At 40.9% G+C, this 18,799-nt stretch overlaps 1 protein-coding gene across 1 annotated transcript in view; it reads right to left on the bottom strand.

Moving 5' to 3' along the window:
• Positions 1-18,799, bottom strand: part of ttc27 (tetratricopeptide repeat domain 27) — a 72,543-nt gene that overhangs the window by 41,485 nt on the left and 12,259 nt on the right. The window contains exons 4-7 of the mRNA XM_080036275.1: positions 17,626-17,760; positions 16,754-16,856; positions 4,869-5,027; positions 4,604-4,743 (exon numbers count right to left, since the gene is read on the bottom strand). Coding sequence (XP_079892401.1) covers positions 4,604-4,743; positions 4,869-5,027; positions 16,754-16,856; positions 17,626-17,760 — 537 coding nt within the window. The remainder of the gene's footprint in view (positions 1-4,603; positions 4,744-4,868; positions 5,028-16,753; positions 16,857-17,625; positions 17,761-18,799) is intronic.

The following is an 18,799-nucleotide window of genomic DNA, read 5'->3' as shown; positions in this document are numbered from 1 at the left end:
TATTGGAGAATTGCAGCAGTATTTTTATATTTGTTATGCATTTTATTTATATCAATCAATCAAACTTTATTTATATAGCACTTTTCATAGAATCAAATGTAACACAAAGTGCTTAATACAACTCATACAAACATTCCCCCTCCCACCCATCCATACCCCAAAATAAGAAATTCATTAAAAACAGGAAGGAAACTGCGCTGAGGAAACACCATCATCAGAGAGAAAACACTAGAGACTGTAAAACTAAAACAATTCAAAATAAATATATGTTACTGTCAGCTAGTTACTGACAGCTAAAGCTGTTCATTCTCCGTTAACTATGAACCGTACCGTACTGTACCGTACCGTGACTTCAAAACCGAGGTACGTACCGAACCGTGACTTTAGTGTACCGTTACACCCCTACTATCCAGGCAATGGAGAATTTGACTTTTGTGCTGTGGCTTCAAAAGGATAAAGGAGAGGAATACTGGAAAAAATGGGATCGCTACAAACATAAAGACTCCTGATTCTATTTCACTCCATTCCAATGTGAGAAATATTTGTATTGTGTACTGCACCTATGCTTTTCTTTTTTGTACCTGCTTCCAAATGTGTGTACTGTCATGTCCTAGCCCTCTTTTGTTTGTTGTTTTATGCTCATATATAAAACGAAGAAAAAAAGTATAAAAAAAAAAAAAAAAAAGAGAAACTTATTACTTGCACATTTTGTGTTGGTCTTTTGCCTGTTTGATACATATTTTTGTTTACAGTTACATATGCTTCTTTCTCAATGATAACGGAAATCACTGTCAGGACTCTCCTGAAAAAGAGATTTTGAATCTCAATGAGTATATTCCTGGAAAAATAAAGGTTAATAAAAAAATAGGAAATGGGTTGCATAACTTTAATAAAACAAACACCATATATATTGCCAATTATATCTCACTGCTAGGGGAAACACTGTAATTTTTTTAATGCTGTTTAAGTTAAGTTGAGTTTGTTTGTTCATTTTTTGAATATAAAATAATTCAAACTTTGTGGTATTTAATTTCCCATTTAACAGGGGCCCCTTGACAACATCATGGCTGGAGTTGCCTGACTGCATCAGAATGCAGGGTTGCTCAGGGGGATGGTGGTCGAACCCTGCATTCAGACTATGGACGAAACGGAGCAACAGTACGTCCTGAAAAGGATAGGTTCCTCAGACAAAGTAAAATAGAAGGATCCCCTGCTGTTTATTTTTGAATATCAGGAAGACATGCAGGTAGATGAGGAGGATCTTCGAATCAACTGCATGTTCCTGGGTCACAGGGCGGACAGTCATTAACGTTGCGATTGACTGGCATGCTACCAAGGCGCTCCATGTATATAGTATTTGGTTGGAAAGCAGCAAAGACAGTTCTGAGAAAGAGAGTTTAAGAAAATATTGAGCCATCGAATCGTTATAATATTCTGCTTTTCATTATTTGTTGCTTCCGCTCTTGGATCGTGTGTGTGTGTGTTAAAGTCCTGAGTTCGAGCCCCTGGGGCCAATGGTTCGGTTAAGTGTATGACACACTTGAGTGGCTTCTCAATAAAGTGTAACAAACCTTTACAATGTTTTGATTTTTGTATGACTTTACTTATTTACTTTGGTTACTTATTCACTTTGGTTACACACAGAGCTAAGTTAAAACACATAGGCCTACTTGAGTTTGTCGTATTTTAAAATGGGCAAATAAAGTGGTCCAGCAGCACAAGGTAAGACAATATTATAGACAAAGAGCCAGATATTAAATGAATGATGGTTCAGAGAAGGAATGTAGGAATGTAAAATAACATAAATATGCTGGAGTGCAGTGGAACCTTATGATATTAAGACAACATAATGTAGACCTAATACAAAAATTATGTCAGAAAAGGACAAGCTAGAGGAATTGTTATAACTATTCCTGTCCATACATAGCTGTATCTATAATATATTGCCGTGCACCACAGGATGGCGATCGTAACACAAGAGCTGTAATAACGATAGTAGTAAAATCTTTACTATCTAAGAGCGAAAAAAAGTGGCTAAACTAAATGTCCTCTGGCTAAACGTCAATGGTTATCTCGTTTAAAAGGGGAGTTAGACCACTGTTCAATTTAAAAAGGTTTGTAACTGGGTAAACATTGTGTTTAGCCACCAAAACAATCACTGTCTCTGAGCTTACTGCTGTCAGTCACTGCCTCACGTAACTTCAGGCTGCAGCACATAATACACATGATCGCCAGTCATATTATCCGTGAAATTATTGATTGGGGATAATGCTTTGTTAGCTAGGTGGAGCTGTTGTTAAACATATTGGCCGATAACATTTACTGTTTGTACAGCGTGCGCAATGTTTTGGCTTTGTATCTTGCTAGCATAACAGTAGCTCTGTGGCTAACAGCTGCCGCAGTCTCCCGTTGCTCGTATCCTTGGTCGGACTTCCCAGTACAGCTTGAACGCACCATTAAAGCCACATTCGGTCGTTGTTAAGTGAAAATACAAACGAGTGGTCTAATTATTATTTTCTTTAGTAAGTAAGTGACCATGGTATAAACGGGTTAAGAACATAGGTTAAGAATGCCAAGCTACCGATTTTTATTTTATTTTGTCATATAACGGAACTTGCGGCAGCAATTTCCGGTCTGCTGGTGGAGGTCTGCAGCGGAAGTTCGTGTGGGTGGAGGTCTGCAGCCAGACCCCTCTCGCTCTATGGGGATATTTACAGGTGCGCCGAGATCGTTTTCCAGCATTTGGCAGTACCACGGCGACCACTGCCATACCATGGCTTGAGCCGTTCAGTAACGGTAATGCCAGTCCAAAAGTGGTATTCCGCAACCGGCACGCCCCGCCTCCCCCCTATAATTTCACGACAGGTATTGCCTTTACGGCAGAGGCAGGTAAAGCTAAATATAGTTGGTCTTTATTCACACTATATAACGCCGTAAATAAATGGATTTATTCATGTCTCTGGTCCTTTCCCGTTGTAAGGATATGTGCGAATTTTAGTTTTCACACTTTTGACATTGTTAATGTATGCTTCCATCATGTATTGCCAATCATATATTTGTTGGTATCAAAATGATTCTGCAGCTGGATCAAGTGGTATTTGCCAGTATGAACTGGCAAATACCACAGGATATGAGTGGCATGTCAGTGGGAAAACGGTAGGGGCCAGTAGGGAATGGTAAATACCATTAATATTAGTGGCATGCCACTTTTGTAAAATGGTACTACCATAACAGAATGGCACCCCCACTGACATGCCACTAATATTAATGGTATTTACCATTCCCTACTGGCCCCTACCGTTTTCCCACTGACATGCCACTCATATCCTGTGGTATTTGCCAGTTCATACTGGCAAATACCATTCGATCCAGCTGCAGAATCATTTTGATACCAACAAATATATGATTGGCAATACATAATGGAAGCATACATTAACAATGTCAAAAGTGTGAAAACTAAAATTCAAGTAAAATAAGTAAGAAACAATTGAATGAAGATGGAGGTTTTTAATGATTTTATGACAATTTTATGCTTTGTAAGGTACTATTATTAGTATAAATGGCAGGTGACAGTGGCACACAAATAATACAAAAAGGTTTATGACACTGAATCAGTGTTAAACGATAGGAACCTGTAGGCCTACTTTGATAAAATATAGTGAAAAAATTCTAAATGCCTAGTCGAGAAATTCAAAGAAACAGTCCAGGCGGGACGCAAACTCGGGTCTACTGTTTCAAAAACGAACTCCCTACCGGCTGAGCTAAGCGAGCACTCGACGAAAGTGTCACCCCTTGCTATATTTAGCAACCTGCCTCTGTAGTCAGGGCTAATTCTCTGTTATCGACCTGCTCAGGAGGCTATGCTAACTACAGTGACCGGAGCAAGTCCGACTGTTTTATAAAGTATCTGTCATTTCAAAAGCAACAACAAACAGATCGCACATATCCTTACAACGGAAAGGACCAGAGACATGAATAAATCCATTTATTTACGGCGTTATGTTGTTATATAGTGTGAATAAAGACCAACTATATTTAGCTTTACCTGCCTCTGCCGTAAAGGCAATACCTGTCGTGAAATCATAGGGGGGAGGCGGGGCGTGCCGGTCGCAGAATACCACTTTTGGACTGGCATTACCGTTACTGAACGGCTCAAGCCATGGTATGGCAGTGGTCGCCGTGGTACTGCCAAATGCCGGAAAACGATCTCGGCGTCTCTCGATATTTAGCTGAACAGAAAGAAGAGCTGTGCAAAGCTAGACTAGTGTAAGGCTCCACAACACTATGGCCCAGGCAAGTTTCAGTAAGTTTACAGAAGTGCCACACTGTTACTGTCTTTGAAATGCATTTAGTCATTTTAAGGGGAAAACACAATGTATTATTTCAACTATTGAGTTATTTTTAAAACAGCATGCTAGTGTAGGACAAGATTATTTAATTTCTGTATGTTTAATGCTGCTTTATTTTTATGTTTTAAACTGGGAAATACATGTTCAAGTAGGCTAATTTCCCCTTATAAATAAATACACACACACACAAAATTTTAAAATAATAATAATAATAATAAAAAATCAATTCCAATTCTAGCTCCACGATGCCATACCTTTGGCAGGCTGGCTAGAGGTGTGGGCGTGGGACTGGCCTCAGGGTGGCTCTGGTCAGGCTGCTCCTGCTTCCTCTTCACCTCCAGGATGAGCTGAGCCAGGAAGCTCTGCTGGAACGCGGTCCGTTTGCCAAGAGCACCTGCATTAGACCAGATACAGTTGTTAGAATCATCCAGGTATATCACTCAGGCTTCATCAAATAGGCATTCTCAATAAGTCACTCAATGATCCCCTCCAGACAAGAGGCTGCAGTGCTTTAAGTACCAGTGATGTTGATGTTCAGCCCTGAGACCTCCTGGGCGTTCTTCATGTGTTCCTTGGCTGCCTGGTACTCATAGTAGGTCAGATTAGTGTAGACACACTCCAGGTAGAACTGGATGGCCAGGTTCCTCTGCCCCGACAAAAAAGACTGGCATTTAAGCACTGTGAAAGACAACAGAGAAGAAAATAGTTGTCATTCCCTTCCCACAATCTAGTCTCCAGAGGTAATTTATTTTTATTTTTTTTATGCAATTTTATGTCATTTTCTACAGCACATATTTAACCAAACATATACAAACATAGTACAGCTGTATTATTCAACTATTAACAAATGTGAATAGAAGTAAGTATTTCTTTGATAGAGACAACATAGGCACGTGCAGTCAGCAACCTTGTTTTGGCACCGATGTGATTAAAACCTTTAATCCTTTTCGTATCGTGCCACTTTCTCTCTGAAATAATCTCTTTGTGGACATTTGACAATCTGACTCGGTTGAGGCCTTTACATTCAAACTTAGAGACTCACTTTATTCTCAAATGGAAATGATTCTTTGAAACCTCTTTTCTACATTGATCCAACAAACATTCAGTAATAAATTAAGCTAGGCCAGTCACACAGTCGACAAACTGTTCCTTTCAAAGAACGCAAATAGCATGACGACACATACAAAAGGCAGTTAGTTAGACTCTGGTTAAATGGGGGAAAATTGAATCACCCAAATGTGACAGCAGAAATAAAGACATGTCCAGTTGGACAGTGATTTTCTGACTATCCATTGTTAATTCAAGCTTTCACATCTTTATTGAGCAGGACATACAAAGAGACAAGCAAACCCTGTGTTCCAAATCACATACTTTTTATTTTTCCTACACTACATACTAAGGGCGCACTCACACTAGGCATGTTTGCCTGTTCCGTGCTGCAGGAAGATTCAGCACGATTCCCCCCCTCCCCACTCCCCCCGCAGGCCACACTTCTTGTGGCCTGGGCACGATTGCACCTTGCCTACGTCACCGTGCGCGTTTAGGATTTGGAGCGTAGTCTACTTGTAGGCCAGGGCTATTCAATTAGCTTTGAATGGGGGCCGGTTGGTGGAAATGATCCGAAATGAGGGGCCAGAAAAAAATGCCTAAAATTGATGAGCATCACATCAATAGCTACATATACTGTAAAACACTACAACGACATAGGAGTGCATATATTGTCTTTATTTTATCAAATAGAGTTCACCAGCTTATCAAAAAAAATCCCTATTTGATTAACATAGGCTGCCTGTTGTTTAAGTGTTTAACAATCTTATCAGTTCAGGAAAACACAATAGGTTAACTCTTCAACAATGCCCCCCCCCCCCCCCAATGTGTTTGTCAAGGGGTCACTGTCCAGGGTCATGGGAGACGTAAAATTTTGGCTGTATTTTGCTCAAAGTTGCCAATGCACAGTACAGAAATAAACAACTGCTTATTTGAATACAAAAAAACTACAGACACTGACTTTACAGTTGTGCAATTTTGTTTGCTATGTGAAGGTACAAATGTTGTGCAAACATGCAGACAATACCATGCAAAGTTCTACTGGTGCAATATTATGCAGACACACTAAATACAAATAATGGACCATGCACTTACACTGCTGTACAATCGCGCACGCAAAGCCTCATACACAGAGCAGCTGATAGAGAAAGGCTTGGAGACACATGTGCATATTTATTTACTGCAGATCGCGGCCTTTCGCGCAGTTATGACCATGCAAAAGCACACATTGCGCATGCTAGTACATTAATTGTGCACCACTTAAAAAAAAAAAAAAAAAAAAAAAAAAAAAAAAAAAAAAAAAATCATCATTTTTTTTTTTTTGGGGTCGGTCGGTAGTCAAGGCGGGGGCCAGTACATAGTCCTTCTCGGGCCGGATCTGGCCCGCGGGCCGCCTATTGAATAGCCCTGTTGTAGGCTATACGACTGTTTGTGAATATTTTCATCTGGCCAAATTTGCATCATATATTCCTAGGGATGGGAATTGATAAGAATTTAACGATTCTGATTCGGCTTATCGATCCGATTCCTTATCGATGCTCTTATCGATTCTCATTGTGTGAGAAAATAAGTACAAATGTGTTTATTTGTATTAACCTGCTTAAATATCTGATCAGAAGTGTGTCTAGTGTGTGCAAAAATTATCAAGAGTACTTTAGGATTAGGAAATTGTCAATTTTCACATTAATTGGTCCGGACAAAAAAAAAAGGTTTGCCTTTTTAAGCCCAAATGCCATTATGTTCTAGCCTGGCATTCCCAGACCTGCCACTAGGCGCTGGCAAATTAAATTTGCTGCGCGTGTTGGTCTGGACACGCTCCGTTGAAGCTTTATCAAGAAAACCAGAAATCTGGCTATGGTTTCAATTGGTTCTATCTAATATGGGCGCGCCAGAGCCCTTTATATGGTACTCTGGGGAGGACGTAACCGGATGACGACAGTGACGTGGATGCGACGTCGAAGCCGTGATAGTAAACATCATAGATGGCTGCGGATATGTTGTGTGAGTTTGAGACTGCTTTGGCCTCGACCATTAACGATTTGGAAGACGGCACTCAAATCTTTCATTAGCAAGTAAGTGGAATGTTCTGTTTTGCCGACCGACAACGGCAAACGTTTAATTTAACAGTTTAACAGCTGTTCGTTAAACGAACGGGGCTTAATACGTCGCTCTGATTGGTTGTAGTGCTATCCAACTGCGTGCAGTGGCATTTGAAATGCACGAGTAGGAGCCGCCCCTTGAGTTGGAAATTACTGTTGATCGTGGCCAGACCCTCTATCGTTCAAGATATCAGGGTCTGGATTTCCAGGCTAATTATGTTCCCTAAAAACTAAAAACACAAGACTGAAAACAGTCAAGGAAGAGCTTGTGCCTTTTGGAATATTAACAGTGCTCATTTGCATTCAACTTGAAACAAAATTCAACTGACATAAAAAATACAAAGAAGTCTTCTGTAAAGATAAGACCAACTATCAACTTTGGCAAATTAACCATTTGTTTGCAGAAAAAATATCATGTATGCCCTCAGGAAGGATACGAGATATTTAATGTACAGGTCCTTCTCATATAATTAGCATATTGTGATAAAGTTGATTATTTTCCATAATGTAATGATAATAATTGAACTTTCATATATTTTAGATTCATTGCACACCAACTGAAATATTTCAGGTCTTTTGTTGTTTTAATACTGATGATTTTGGCATACAGCTCATGAAAACCCCAAATTCCTATCTCAAAAAATTAGCATATCATGAAAAGGTACTCTAAACAAGCTCTTAACCTAATCATCTGAATCAACTAATTAACTCTAAACACCTGCAAAAGATTCCTGAGGCTTTTAAAAACTCCCAGCCTGGTTCATTACTCAAAACCGCAATCATGGGTAAGACTGCCGACCCATGCTGTCCAGAAGGCCATCATTGACACCCTCAAGCAAGAGGGTAAGACACAGAAAGACATTTCTGAGCGAATAGGCTGTTCCCAGAGTGCTGTATCAAGGCACCTCAGTGGGAAGTCTGTGGGAAGGAAAAAGTGTGGCAGAAAACGCTGCACAACCAGAAGAGGTGACTGGACCCTGAGGAGGATTGTGGAGAAGGGCCGATTCCAGACCTTGGGGGACCTGCGGAAGCAGTGGACTGAGTCTGGAGTAGAAACATCCAGAGCCACCGTGCACAGGCGTGTGCAGGAAATGGGCTACAGGTGCCGCATTCCCCAGGTCAAGCCACTTTTGAACCAGAAACAGGCAGAAGCGCCTGACCTGGGCTACAGAGAAGCAGCACTGGACTGTTGCTCAGTGGTCCAAAGTACTTTTTTCGGATGAAAGCAAATTTTTCATGTCATTCGGAAATCAAGGTGCCAGAGTCTGGAGGAAGACTGGGGAGAAGGAAATGCCAAAATGCCTGAAGTCCAGTGTCAAGTACCCACAGTCAGTGATGGTCTGGGGTGCCATGTCAGCTGCTGGTGTTGGTCCACTGTGTTTTATCAAAGGCAGGGTCAATGCAGCTAGCTATCAGGAGATTTTGGAGCACTTCATGCTTCCATCTGCTGAAAAGCTTTATGGAGATGAAGATTTCATTTTTCAACAAGACCTGGCACCTGCTCACAGTGCCAACACCACTGGTAAATGGTTTACTGACCATGGTATTACTGTGCTCGATTGGCCTGCCAACTCTCCTGACCTGAACCCCATAGATAATCTGTGGGATATTGTGAAGAGGAAGTTGAGAGACACCAGACCCAACACTGTGGATGAGCTTAAGGCCGCTATCAAAGCATCCTGGGCCTCCATAACACCTCAGCAGTGCCACAGGCTGATTGCCTCCATGCCACGCCGCATTGAAGCAGTCATTTCTGCGAAAGGATTCCCGACCAAGTATTGAGTGCATAACTGAACATAATTATTTGAAGGTTGACTTTTTTGTATTAAAAACACTTTTCTTTTATTGGTCGGATGAAATATGCAAATTTTTTGAGATTTTTGGTTTTTCTTTACTTTTTTGCCAAAATCATCAATATTAAAACAATAAAAGGCTTGAACTACTTCAGTTGTGTGTAATGAATCTAAAATATATGAAAGTCTAATGTTTATCAGTACATTACAGAAAATATTGAACTTTATCACAATATGCTAATTATATGAGAAGGACCTGTACATGCTGTTCTAATGTGAAGCGCGCTGTTTATTATTAATATAACGGCCCGTCATCAGACACATTTGCACATCGGTCGCTCCTCAAGTAATCCAAGTCTTTTTTTTTGTATGGGCAGAGATCGTTATTTTAAGTGTGTAGTTACAAAGTGTCATGTTTAAAGTGTAACTGAACCCTTTTACTTGTTTTTTGAGATAGAAGCTGAATTAAATCACTATGTTGTTTAGGAACACATATATGCTGGTGTTAATATTGAAAAAAATTGCAATATGTTAAATATCTGCAATTTAAGAAATTTTTGTATTGTAAATTATTTTAGAACTTTACTAAGATTTGAAAAAAACGTTTTCCGTCGGGTTCGAAAAATGACGTACTGCTGTACTTTTGGTGCAGCAGTATGTCATCACGTCGCCGCAAAGCCGGTCACGCTCTTTACAGGTCCATAGCTGGTCCATGAGCTACTACTGTTATCATGGACGTCGATTTGGCTAAACAAGTGGGGGGGACAAACAGGCATTCTGGAGTGCATTTTCAAAAGTGGGGGGGACAATGAGGAAACATCTTTTTTTCTCTTTAGTGCAGGTAATGAACGGTTCTGAAAGACGGCATACCCGCTCACTAATGAATACAATGCAAAACACTGATGTCTGACACATTTGATGAAAAAAGCATTTTCAAAAAGCAGCGGACATATGAGCCACTAGCTGCTCCCCGTAGCCCAACCAAACATGACGTAAACAAAAGGAGCTTGGGAAGGTAGTTCCGACTGAGCACATCGAGCCGAAGCACGGCTGGACTGTCGCACAACAATATTACTCCGCCTCGGTCTCCATGGCAACCTAGCTAGTAGCATAGCCATGATCAGCTTCAATTACTTCTTGATAAACAACCAGTGACGTGCGGTGAGGTCAGTGAGTGGGTAGGCACTGAGTTCTGAAAGCCAGATTTCTCTAAACCTATATATTGTTAAATCAAAAACAATAAACAACAAACAGGCACGCACGGCCGATTTCAAATAAGTTCCTCCCTTTCTTTCTCTCTCTCACTCACTCACTCACACACACAGACGGGACGTATATGAAATGTCACGACGGTGACTTCAGGTTTGCCCGTAGCCTACTGTAGTTTGGTCTAAATGATTAAACATCGCATCCATCGACTTAACGGACCCGGCCGTCCCTCACACCGAGGGCCGAAAAAACGTAAGGCAACAAGTCAAACCTTCGCCGATTCAAACTACCGGTACTACTTCTATTCAACTTAAAAATAAAAGACAGCATTCATCATTATGTAGGACTACAGCATAACTGATGGCAACTCCACTCCATAAACTTTATCTTAATAGATAAAGTACCAGTAGCCAGTATGCCCCATGGACCTGTCCAGCATCAGAATGTAACCATTTATCCACATTGCAGAGCTTAGGTTTGTCCGTCAGTAACAATGAAAACACAACTGCTCAATTGAATATAAAATGCAGAATGGATTGCACTCGGTATCAACTTTATTATTAAATAAACCCCCAAAAAGTTTCTGACTCACCAATCTGACTCCCTGGCTGTAGAAATAAGCAAGACGATAGTAATCCAGTGACAGTCTGACTGACAGCACAGCTAGCTAGCATCCTTCCGTTCATGTAGGCTACCTGTCCGTTTGAAATGCTCGAACATTGTTTGTCCCTGTTGCTGCTGTACACCGTCCAAGGCTGGCGCAGGCCTTTCTCTTGCTATTCATTCTGTTCCTTTTTAAATTATAATCCAATATCCAACTCCAGTCTGAAATATCTGCGGGCACGGCAGCTGCAATGTTGACTTAAAAATCCGCGGGGGTAATGCGACGTGAATGAGCATAGCCAACGTAATGACGTTGGCCTAAGCTGCGTAAATGTCTAGTAATATCTCGATTTTAATTGGTCCATGAATGATATGTAATGTAAAGGCTTATGTGGCATACCATTTACGTAAAAAAGGCACAAAGAATTATGCTTATTTGCGTACATGTTAAATAATACAGAATCAAGTGCGCATGCGCGAAAACTTTTTTCTTGCCGTCCACAATGAATAGGCACAAAGGCACTGATTCTTTGCCGTACACAATGAATGGGAAACAGCAAAGGCACAATATTTTTTTGGCGTAACTTACTAACTGCCACGTTTCGAATCAAAACGTCTACACTTTTTTAAAGTAATCGCGGATTACATGTAAAGATCGAAATAATTAACAGTAACAGTAATAATACAAATATAAGTTTATTAAATAAAAAAAATATTTTATTTTATTTTATTTTTTTGCACACGGCGCCTACCCTGACCGCACGTCACTGTAAACAACATCGTCAGTATCCATGTGCCGCGACACAAGCTGCTGTTAGTGTCCGCTACACCAGTCATTAGTGGGCATAGAGGATGGTAATCCCTACAGTTTACACTTCACAACGGGACACTTAAAACCACTCGCCGTTGTCTCTCTGCTGCTGATTGAAATGCATCAGTCTTCTCTGGTGTGCAAACTAGCGGAGACTTCGGAGCATGTTTTCTCTGGTGTGCAAACTAGTGTGTGTGCGTGAGAGAGAGAGAGAGAGAGAGAGAGAGAGAGAGAGAGAGAGAGAGAGAGAGAGAGAGAGAGAGAGAGAGAGAGAGAGAGACCTTAACGCTGTGTTTTAATACGGCTGGACGCACTCCATGTCCGGCTTAAAAAGTGGGGGGGACAAAATGAGTCTTGACGAAAAGTGGGGGGTACATGTACCCCCCATCCCCCCCGTAATCGACGTCTATGACTGTTATACAGTCCCTCCAAGGATGTTATTTCGGGGGTTAACACCCTTAACTTCTACCGGCAGTGTGTCTGCATTATCTCGCTTGTGCAGACACACACACACAAACACACACACACACACACCCCCGCCCGGACTCGTTTGTTGCTTCACTTTATTGACACACGCTACCGCTCGCTCTCCTCGCTCACACACACACACACACACACACATACACACTGCCGCTAGTCTCCTAACTCTACGATAGAGACACCCGCCAACAATTTAGAATAAGAAAAGTCCTCCACCTCAGACGACCCATCTGTGTGGCATATGAGCTCACTGTGTAGTGACCGTGACGTTAGACTTTGTGTCACTCGATTTTTCAATGAAGTCATGTCATTCAGAGTGACAGCTAGCCCCCTCCTTCAAAGACACCGCGCGCCCCCCTCCCTCCTGAATGTCGGCCGGCTGATGTCGGAATGTTTAAAAACAAAGGTTCTCAAACGGAATTTTAGAATCCATGGTCTGAAAGCATTTTTCAAAATCGTGCAGTAGCTCAAACAGGGGGTTCAGTTACCCTTTAACTTTAGTCTACACTTTCGTCTCAACCACCGTGCGTAAAGGGTGCATTAAAACAGCTGACGGGAGGAAAAAGAAAAAGACTCTCGCCTTTTTATCTCTCTTCCTTTTTTATAAGCCCGCCCGCTGTTTATTATTAATATAACAGCCCGTCATCAGACACATGTGCCGGATGGTTTTTGCACATCGATCGCTCCATCAAGTTATCCAAGTCAGTATTTTTTGTATGGGCAGAGATCGTTATTTTAAGTGTCTTTATGAAGTTTATTGTTAAACTCTAGTGTCTATTGTTTCCTTATCACCGCCGAGTTCTGCTGTTTGTTGTTTTGGGTTCGTCTCGACCCGCCGTGCGTAAAGGCAGCAGAACAGCTGACGGAAGGAAAAAGAAACAAACCAGCTGACGAACGTGAGTAAACACTGCGGGGCTTAAGGCAGCGGTCAAGAAAACGTTTTTGCTTTGCTTTATGCTGCTCTCACCTTTTTATCTCTCTCCCTCTTTTATTAGCCCACACATATGCCTACACACACGTTAATTCTCACACATTGTATGTACAAGTCCAATGGGCAATTCTGGTGTCGACTAGACAGGCAGCGGACATTTAAACGTTTAACCGTCAGGATCGCTGTCTGCTCGCTTGCGCTCGTGCTTGTGCGCGTGTCATTTGACGAAATGGAAACTTTACAATTGTTGCAAGTGGCCGTATTGTCGTCTTTTCAAGTGAAAAACAACCAACATTTAGAGAGATTCTGTCTCAACGCCATGTTTGCTGTGTTCTGAACCAAAACAAAGCAGCGCGAGTGTCAAGTCATGACACATTTGCAACAAGCGGAACCGATAAGTGAAATCGTTAAGCAGGCATGTTAACGATTCCAAGGAATTGGTAGACTCGGCACCGGTTCTGAAGAGGAACCGGGTCTCGATTCCCATCCCTATATATTCCACTTCCACATTAGAGCAACGAGAATCCTTAAGCTATTGTTTTTTTAAATGTAGCCTTGACGTAATAGGTCGCGGTGGACAGTCTCATATTTGTGCAGCACGCTGTTTATTATTAATATAACGGCCTGTCATCAGACCATACGTACCAGATGGTTATACACATCGATCGCTCCATCAAGTAATCCAAGTCAGAACTTTTTGTATGGGCAGAGATCGTTTTTTTAAGTGTCTTTATAAAGTTTCTTGTTAAACCTTAGCGTAGGCTACTGTTTCCTTATTACCGGGCCGCGGAGTCCCGCTGTGTGTTTTGGATTTGTCTCTACCGCCATGCGTAAAAGCAGTATTATGACAGCTGACGGGAGGAAAAAGAAAAAAATCATCTAACGAACGTGAGTAAACACGAAAACCTTTTTGCTTTGCTTTCTGCGCTCACCTATTTAGCTCTCTCCCTCTTTTATTAGCCCACACCTAGGCCTACACACACGTTCATTCTCACACATTTTATGTAGCTACAAGTCCAAGTGGTGGGCAATTCTGGTGCCGACTAGTAAGGCAGCGGACGTTAACGGACTAAGCATCCTTAATAAATTCACGTCAGGAATGCCGCCTGTGCACTTGTTTGTGCGCGTGTCATCTCATTAGCATCTGTACTTTGGCCACGGCACATCTCTCCCAAGTGTGCCGTGGCCAAGGGGCTGTTCCGTGCTGGAATACGGATGGCGTGGTCACACTAGCCAAACGTTCTAGACTTTAGTATACAAATGAGCTCGGGCACGGGGCCGCGGCCCTAGTGTGAGTGGCCCCTAAAGTACAGAAGAGTTCTAGGGCCACAGGAGAGAAAAATCAGAAAGGAACATTTTTTTTTCATTATGTTGAGAATTGTCAAGAATAAAGACGAATACTCCAAATTGCTATCAGAGTTAGTGGTGCATTTATGCATTTTCAGCATAATACAATTGAGGTGCATGTATTGGGACATCCTAAATCTTTCTGACATACTAAATAGTAGGGAAGTAAGGGGATTGGAACGCAGGGTGAGTCAGTAGTACTGTCCCTAGTGAGCAAAATCTCAAACTAAACATCATAGCAGCACCTATCCATTGCTGCGTAGCACAGGGGAGAAACAGATCTGCATGCAGTTGTGTTGCCAGCTTCTCCTCTGGAATATGGATCAGGGCTGTTCTGTAGCCAGCACATACTGCTAACCCTTCACACTATTAACCATCACACAACACACTGCACTCAAACTAATTCACCCTGTACATTCAAACAATAACGTTCAGCAAGAAACATCCCAAACAATGAGATAAAGCAAACAATAATGAAATAAACATCTAAAATGTCCTCTGATAAGGGCACACAAACAAAAAGAAAAGGAGAATAGACACAGACTGTTAAGTCTAAACCACACAGTAACATGCTAATGAAAATAATTACACAAACAACTTGATTAAGATAATTAACCTAGAATTAAATGAGTTTCCTCATTGCACTGTGGTCCTGTTTGAAACTAATGGCTGTGTAAATGGTAATCATCAACCAACTACAATATTAAGCCCAGAGTTAACAGCTTTCATTTTCTATAGTCTGCATCAAAACATGAACTGAACTTTTCAGAAAACTCTTGCTGATAGCCATATCAAATCAACACTCAAAAGTAACTTTCAACTTCAAATAAAAAGCTTTTTGGAGATGCAGGAGCAACAGCCAACCAATTACATCTCCAATGTAGAATTGAGTAATTTCTTGCTAAGTGCGTGATAACACAATCTGGTTTTAATTGGCATACACCATGAACAATATGCGGGTAAAGCAGGGCTGTACGCTTATTTTTTTAGGTGGTAGCACTGGTGCTAGCAAGCAAAAAAAATCAGTAGCACAAAAATAAATTCAGTAGCACACAAAGTATGATCGAAAACTTGCATAACCTTAACCCATGCATTTCGCTCTAATTACCTTTTAGCCCGTCATCTTGGTCTTATTTGAAATTCTCAATTAATATCATATCCTAGTGTGTGCAGTAATAATTGTAGAAAAATTAATAGGGGTGCACTGATTGCAATTTAGACAAAAAAATCTAACCTGCCAATTGTAATTTTTTGCTGATTCAGAATTATTTCTCCCCATAAAATTAATATCTATATATTTTCTGTATATATACATATCATTATTATATTCATAATAATATATTTTTTTGTTAAATGTCCTTCTGTTAATTAAAACCAAACTTTAAAACATTAAACATAGCCTATTAAATAAATAAGTAGGCCTATACATATTGGTAAAATTTGGAATAAGTTAAATAGGTTGTTGTGAATGTGTTGGGAGTAGTTCTTCAGTGGCTTATCAGTTATTTCAAACTTTGTTTAAAAAGACTACTGTTGACTGCTTTCTGCAGCTGAAGCAGTTGATTTTCAAGCTAGCGCACTGCAGGGCTGTGAAGCGCTAACTTCTTGTTCTTACCGGCTTCAAAATAAAAGTCAACTCACGTTTGGCTAGTAACAGGCTTTTAATGTGAAGGCGTACAGGAAATGTTCTGTTTGCACACGCGCTAACTTAACTGTGTGTCGTCTCCTTCCGGTTATTACCGTTGGTGAAGTGTATTAATCGCCGCACAAGCACAGGTCCCGAGCACACATCTTTCACCAGCCAAAGTGGAGGGTGGACTCAATAACTTACTTGCCTAAGACTACATTTACCCGAATTTGGAGAGTGTTAATGTAGAGCCCTCTAAGCAGTGTTGTGCAGCACTCCTCTGTGTCTCAGACGGACAGCATCTGCTCATTAGCAAGCTGTCGCACTCGTGCGAGTGGAATTGTATTCATCATCGCACGTGATCAATTTCAGTAGCAAATGCGATCAAAACTGTCGCACTGTACAGCCCTGAGGTAAAGGCCCAAGGGATGGCCACATTATAGTGCTGTTGACAGACCTTTGTCTATGCTGCACTGGGCCAAGTCCAGGAGTTGTGGAGAACAAGCCTCCAGGATTTGCTGGTGAAGATTTGTGTAGCGTAAGACCCACCAGGGCAGCAACTGAAAAAAGGACATTTAAAGAACAAAGAAGAAACCAATAAGAATATTCAAGAATTTATGACAAAACCATGTCAGGCCATGAATGAAATGAGAATTTACAAAGAAGGTTATGATTAAAAAAAATATATACAGAAGCTCTGACGTTAAGCCTGGAGACTTTCATTAGCAATATCCTGCATAGTGGGAAAATCTATTCTGTTCACCACTGACCAAATAACCAGGATGGTATAATGGCGCTATTGGATGCTAGATCGTGTGTATTCCTGTTGAAAATATGATAACTACTCTGTTTTTTTACATCTTAGCTCTATTTGTTGTAAGTGCAACAGTTTATTTCGATCTAAATATTAAATAACTTTAATTAGTTTGTTAACATTAAAGTTCCTTGAGGCACAACACATGTTAAAGGGAAAATTATCATGCATGTCAAATAATCTAGTCTTGTTAATGGTTTATCCTAAAAATACTTTATTTTGAATGTTAATTGAAAACAAAAAAAACTAAATATCAGAAAAATCTTGTTTAATTTTTAATCCATATAACGAACAAGTGTTAGTTAACTGAATACCAGTAAATTAACAATGTGCTGAAAGTCATTTTGGATTTCTTATACACAATATGTTACTGTCTATGCACTATTCAGCCACAAGGCACACCAGTCCTCAAGCTTTGGGGTCCTGATGAAACATCTGTTGGAATCCCATGCACAATGCATACTGTTAACTTGTTTCTTCCATCAGTTAGAGTAATGAGAGAATGCCAGTCCTACCTGTAGGCTGTCCATCTCAGAGGAGCACCGGGTGAGAATGACCCTGGCCAGCAGGAGGAGGAAGGGCTGGCCCACCAGGTTGTACACACACTCCCCATCCAGGAGCAGGGCTGAGTGGATAGCCTCAGTCAGGGTCTGGGGATCACAGGCAAAGATATGCAGTCTTTAGTTCAATCATCATCTCTACTCATTTCTGCATTACAGCTGGATAGGGGGGCTTTTAATCAGGAGCTGTGGTTACAGAAGAAACTAATAACATACCATGCCTCGTTTACATTGAGCAGCACAGTTCGGTTCGGCATGGTTTGGAACGGAACGGTAACCCTAGGTCTGGCTTGTCAGTGGTTGACACTAACGCTTGCCCGCTTGCCCGGGGCAAGTGAAAATAATGTTTGGGCAAGTTGATATTGCTTTTTGGTTGCCCGACCGGGCAAGTGGATTTCAGATGAGTTGTCAGTAGTCTAAGCTATTTATTCATGTGTTTTAGAGTCCGCAAAACAATTTGTTTCCCCGCTAACTCACACAAAATAGATCGGCTATATTTACTATTGAGCAGCTCAATCAATAACGTTTGAGCTTATCGATACCGCTATGGAGTCCAGTAGGTCACATGATGTAATTTTAAATATCGAGTAGAGTCGGGTCATCTTCAACTAATTAGGCCTACTTTGGCAAATTATTCCATCACTGGTCTGCATCATAGACTGTAAAAGTGTTGTACCTTCGACTGTCTTGAAGAAACTCCTTCAACCCGCTTCAACTCTGTCTCCAAAAATAAATAAATAAATAAAATCCGTCCGCTGAGTCGCTGCCGCTGCAGACGGGCTCGGCACCGTCTCATCATTCATTCAAAGCAGCGGTGATCAACAAACGCAAACGAGAGACTGTGTAGCAAGTCCCGCAGTTAAAAAATGTGATAGTTTTAAATCCATATTAAAATCTGCAGGATAAGAACTAGTTGGCTTTAAAAAAAAATCGCAAACGGTTCAAATGTGATGTGTTCAGGTCGGCTCAGTAAAATGATTATTAGGCACAGGTCAATAAAATGACATCATGATGTGTTCAAATGTAACATCAAGAAAAAAAGAAATTTAAGTTTTTCGTGAGAAGCTTGAATAATACAGTTTGGGTGAAAAACTTGTTTCCCCAGCAATATAACATTATTACTAGGCCT

This window comes from Ammodytes marinus, assembly GCF_949987685.1.
Source record: "Ammodytes marinus genome assembly, chromosome: 11".
NCBI lineage: Eukaryota > Metazoa > Chordata > Actinopteri > Uranoscopiformes > Ammodytidae > Ammodytes > Ammodytes marinus.
The sequence above is the reverse complement of the archived record's forward strand: the minus strand, read 5'-3'. Positions and strand labels throughout refer to the sequence as shown.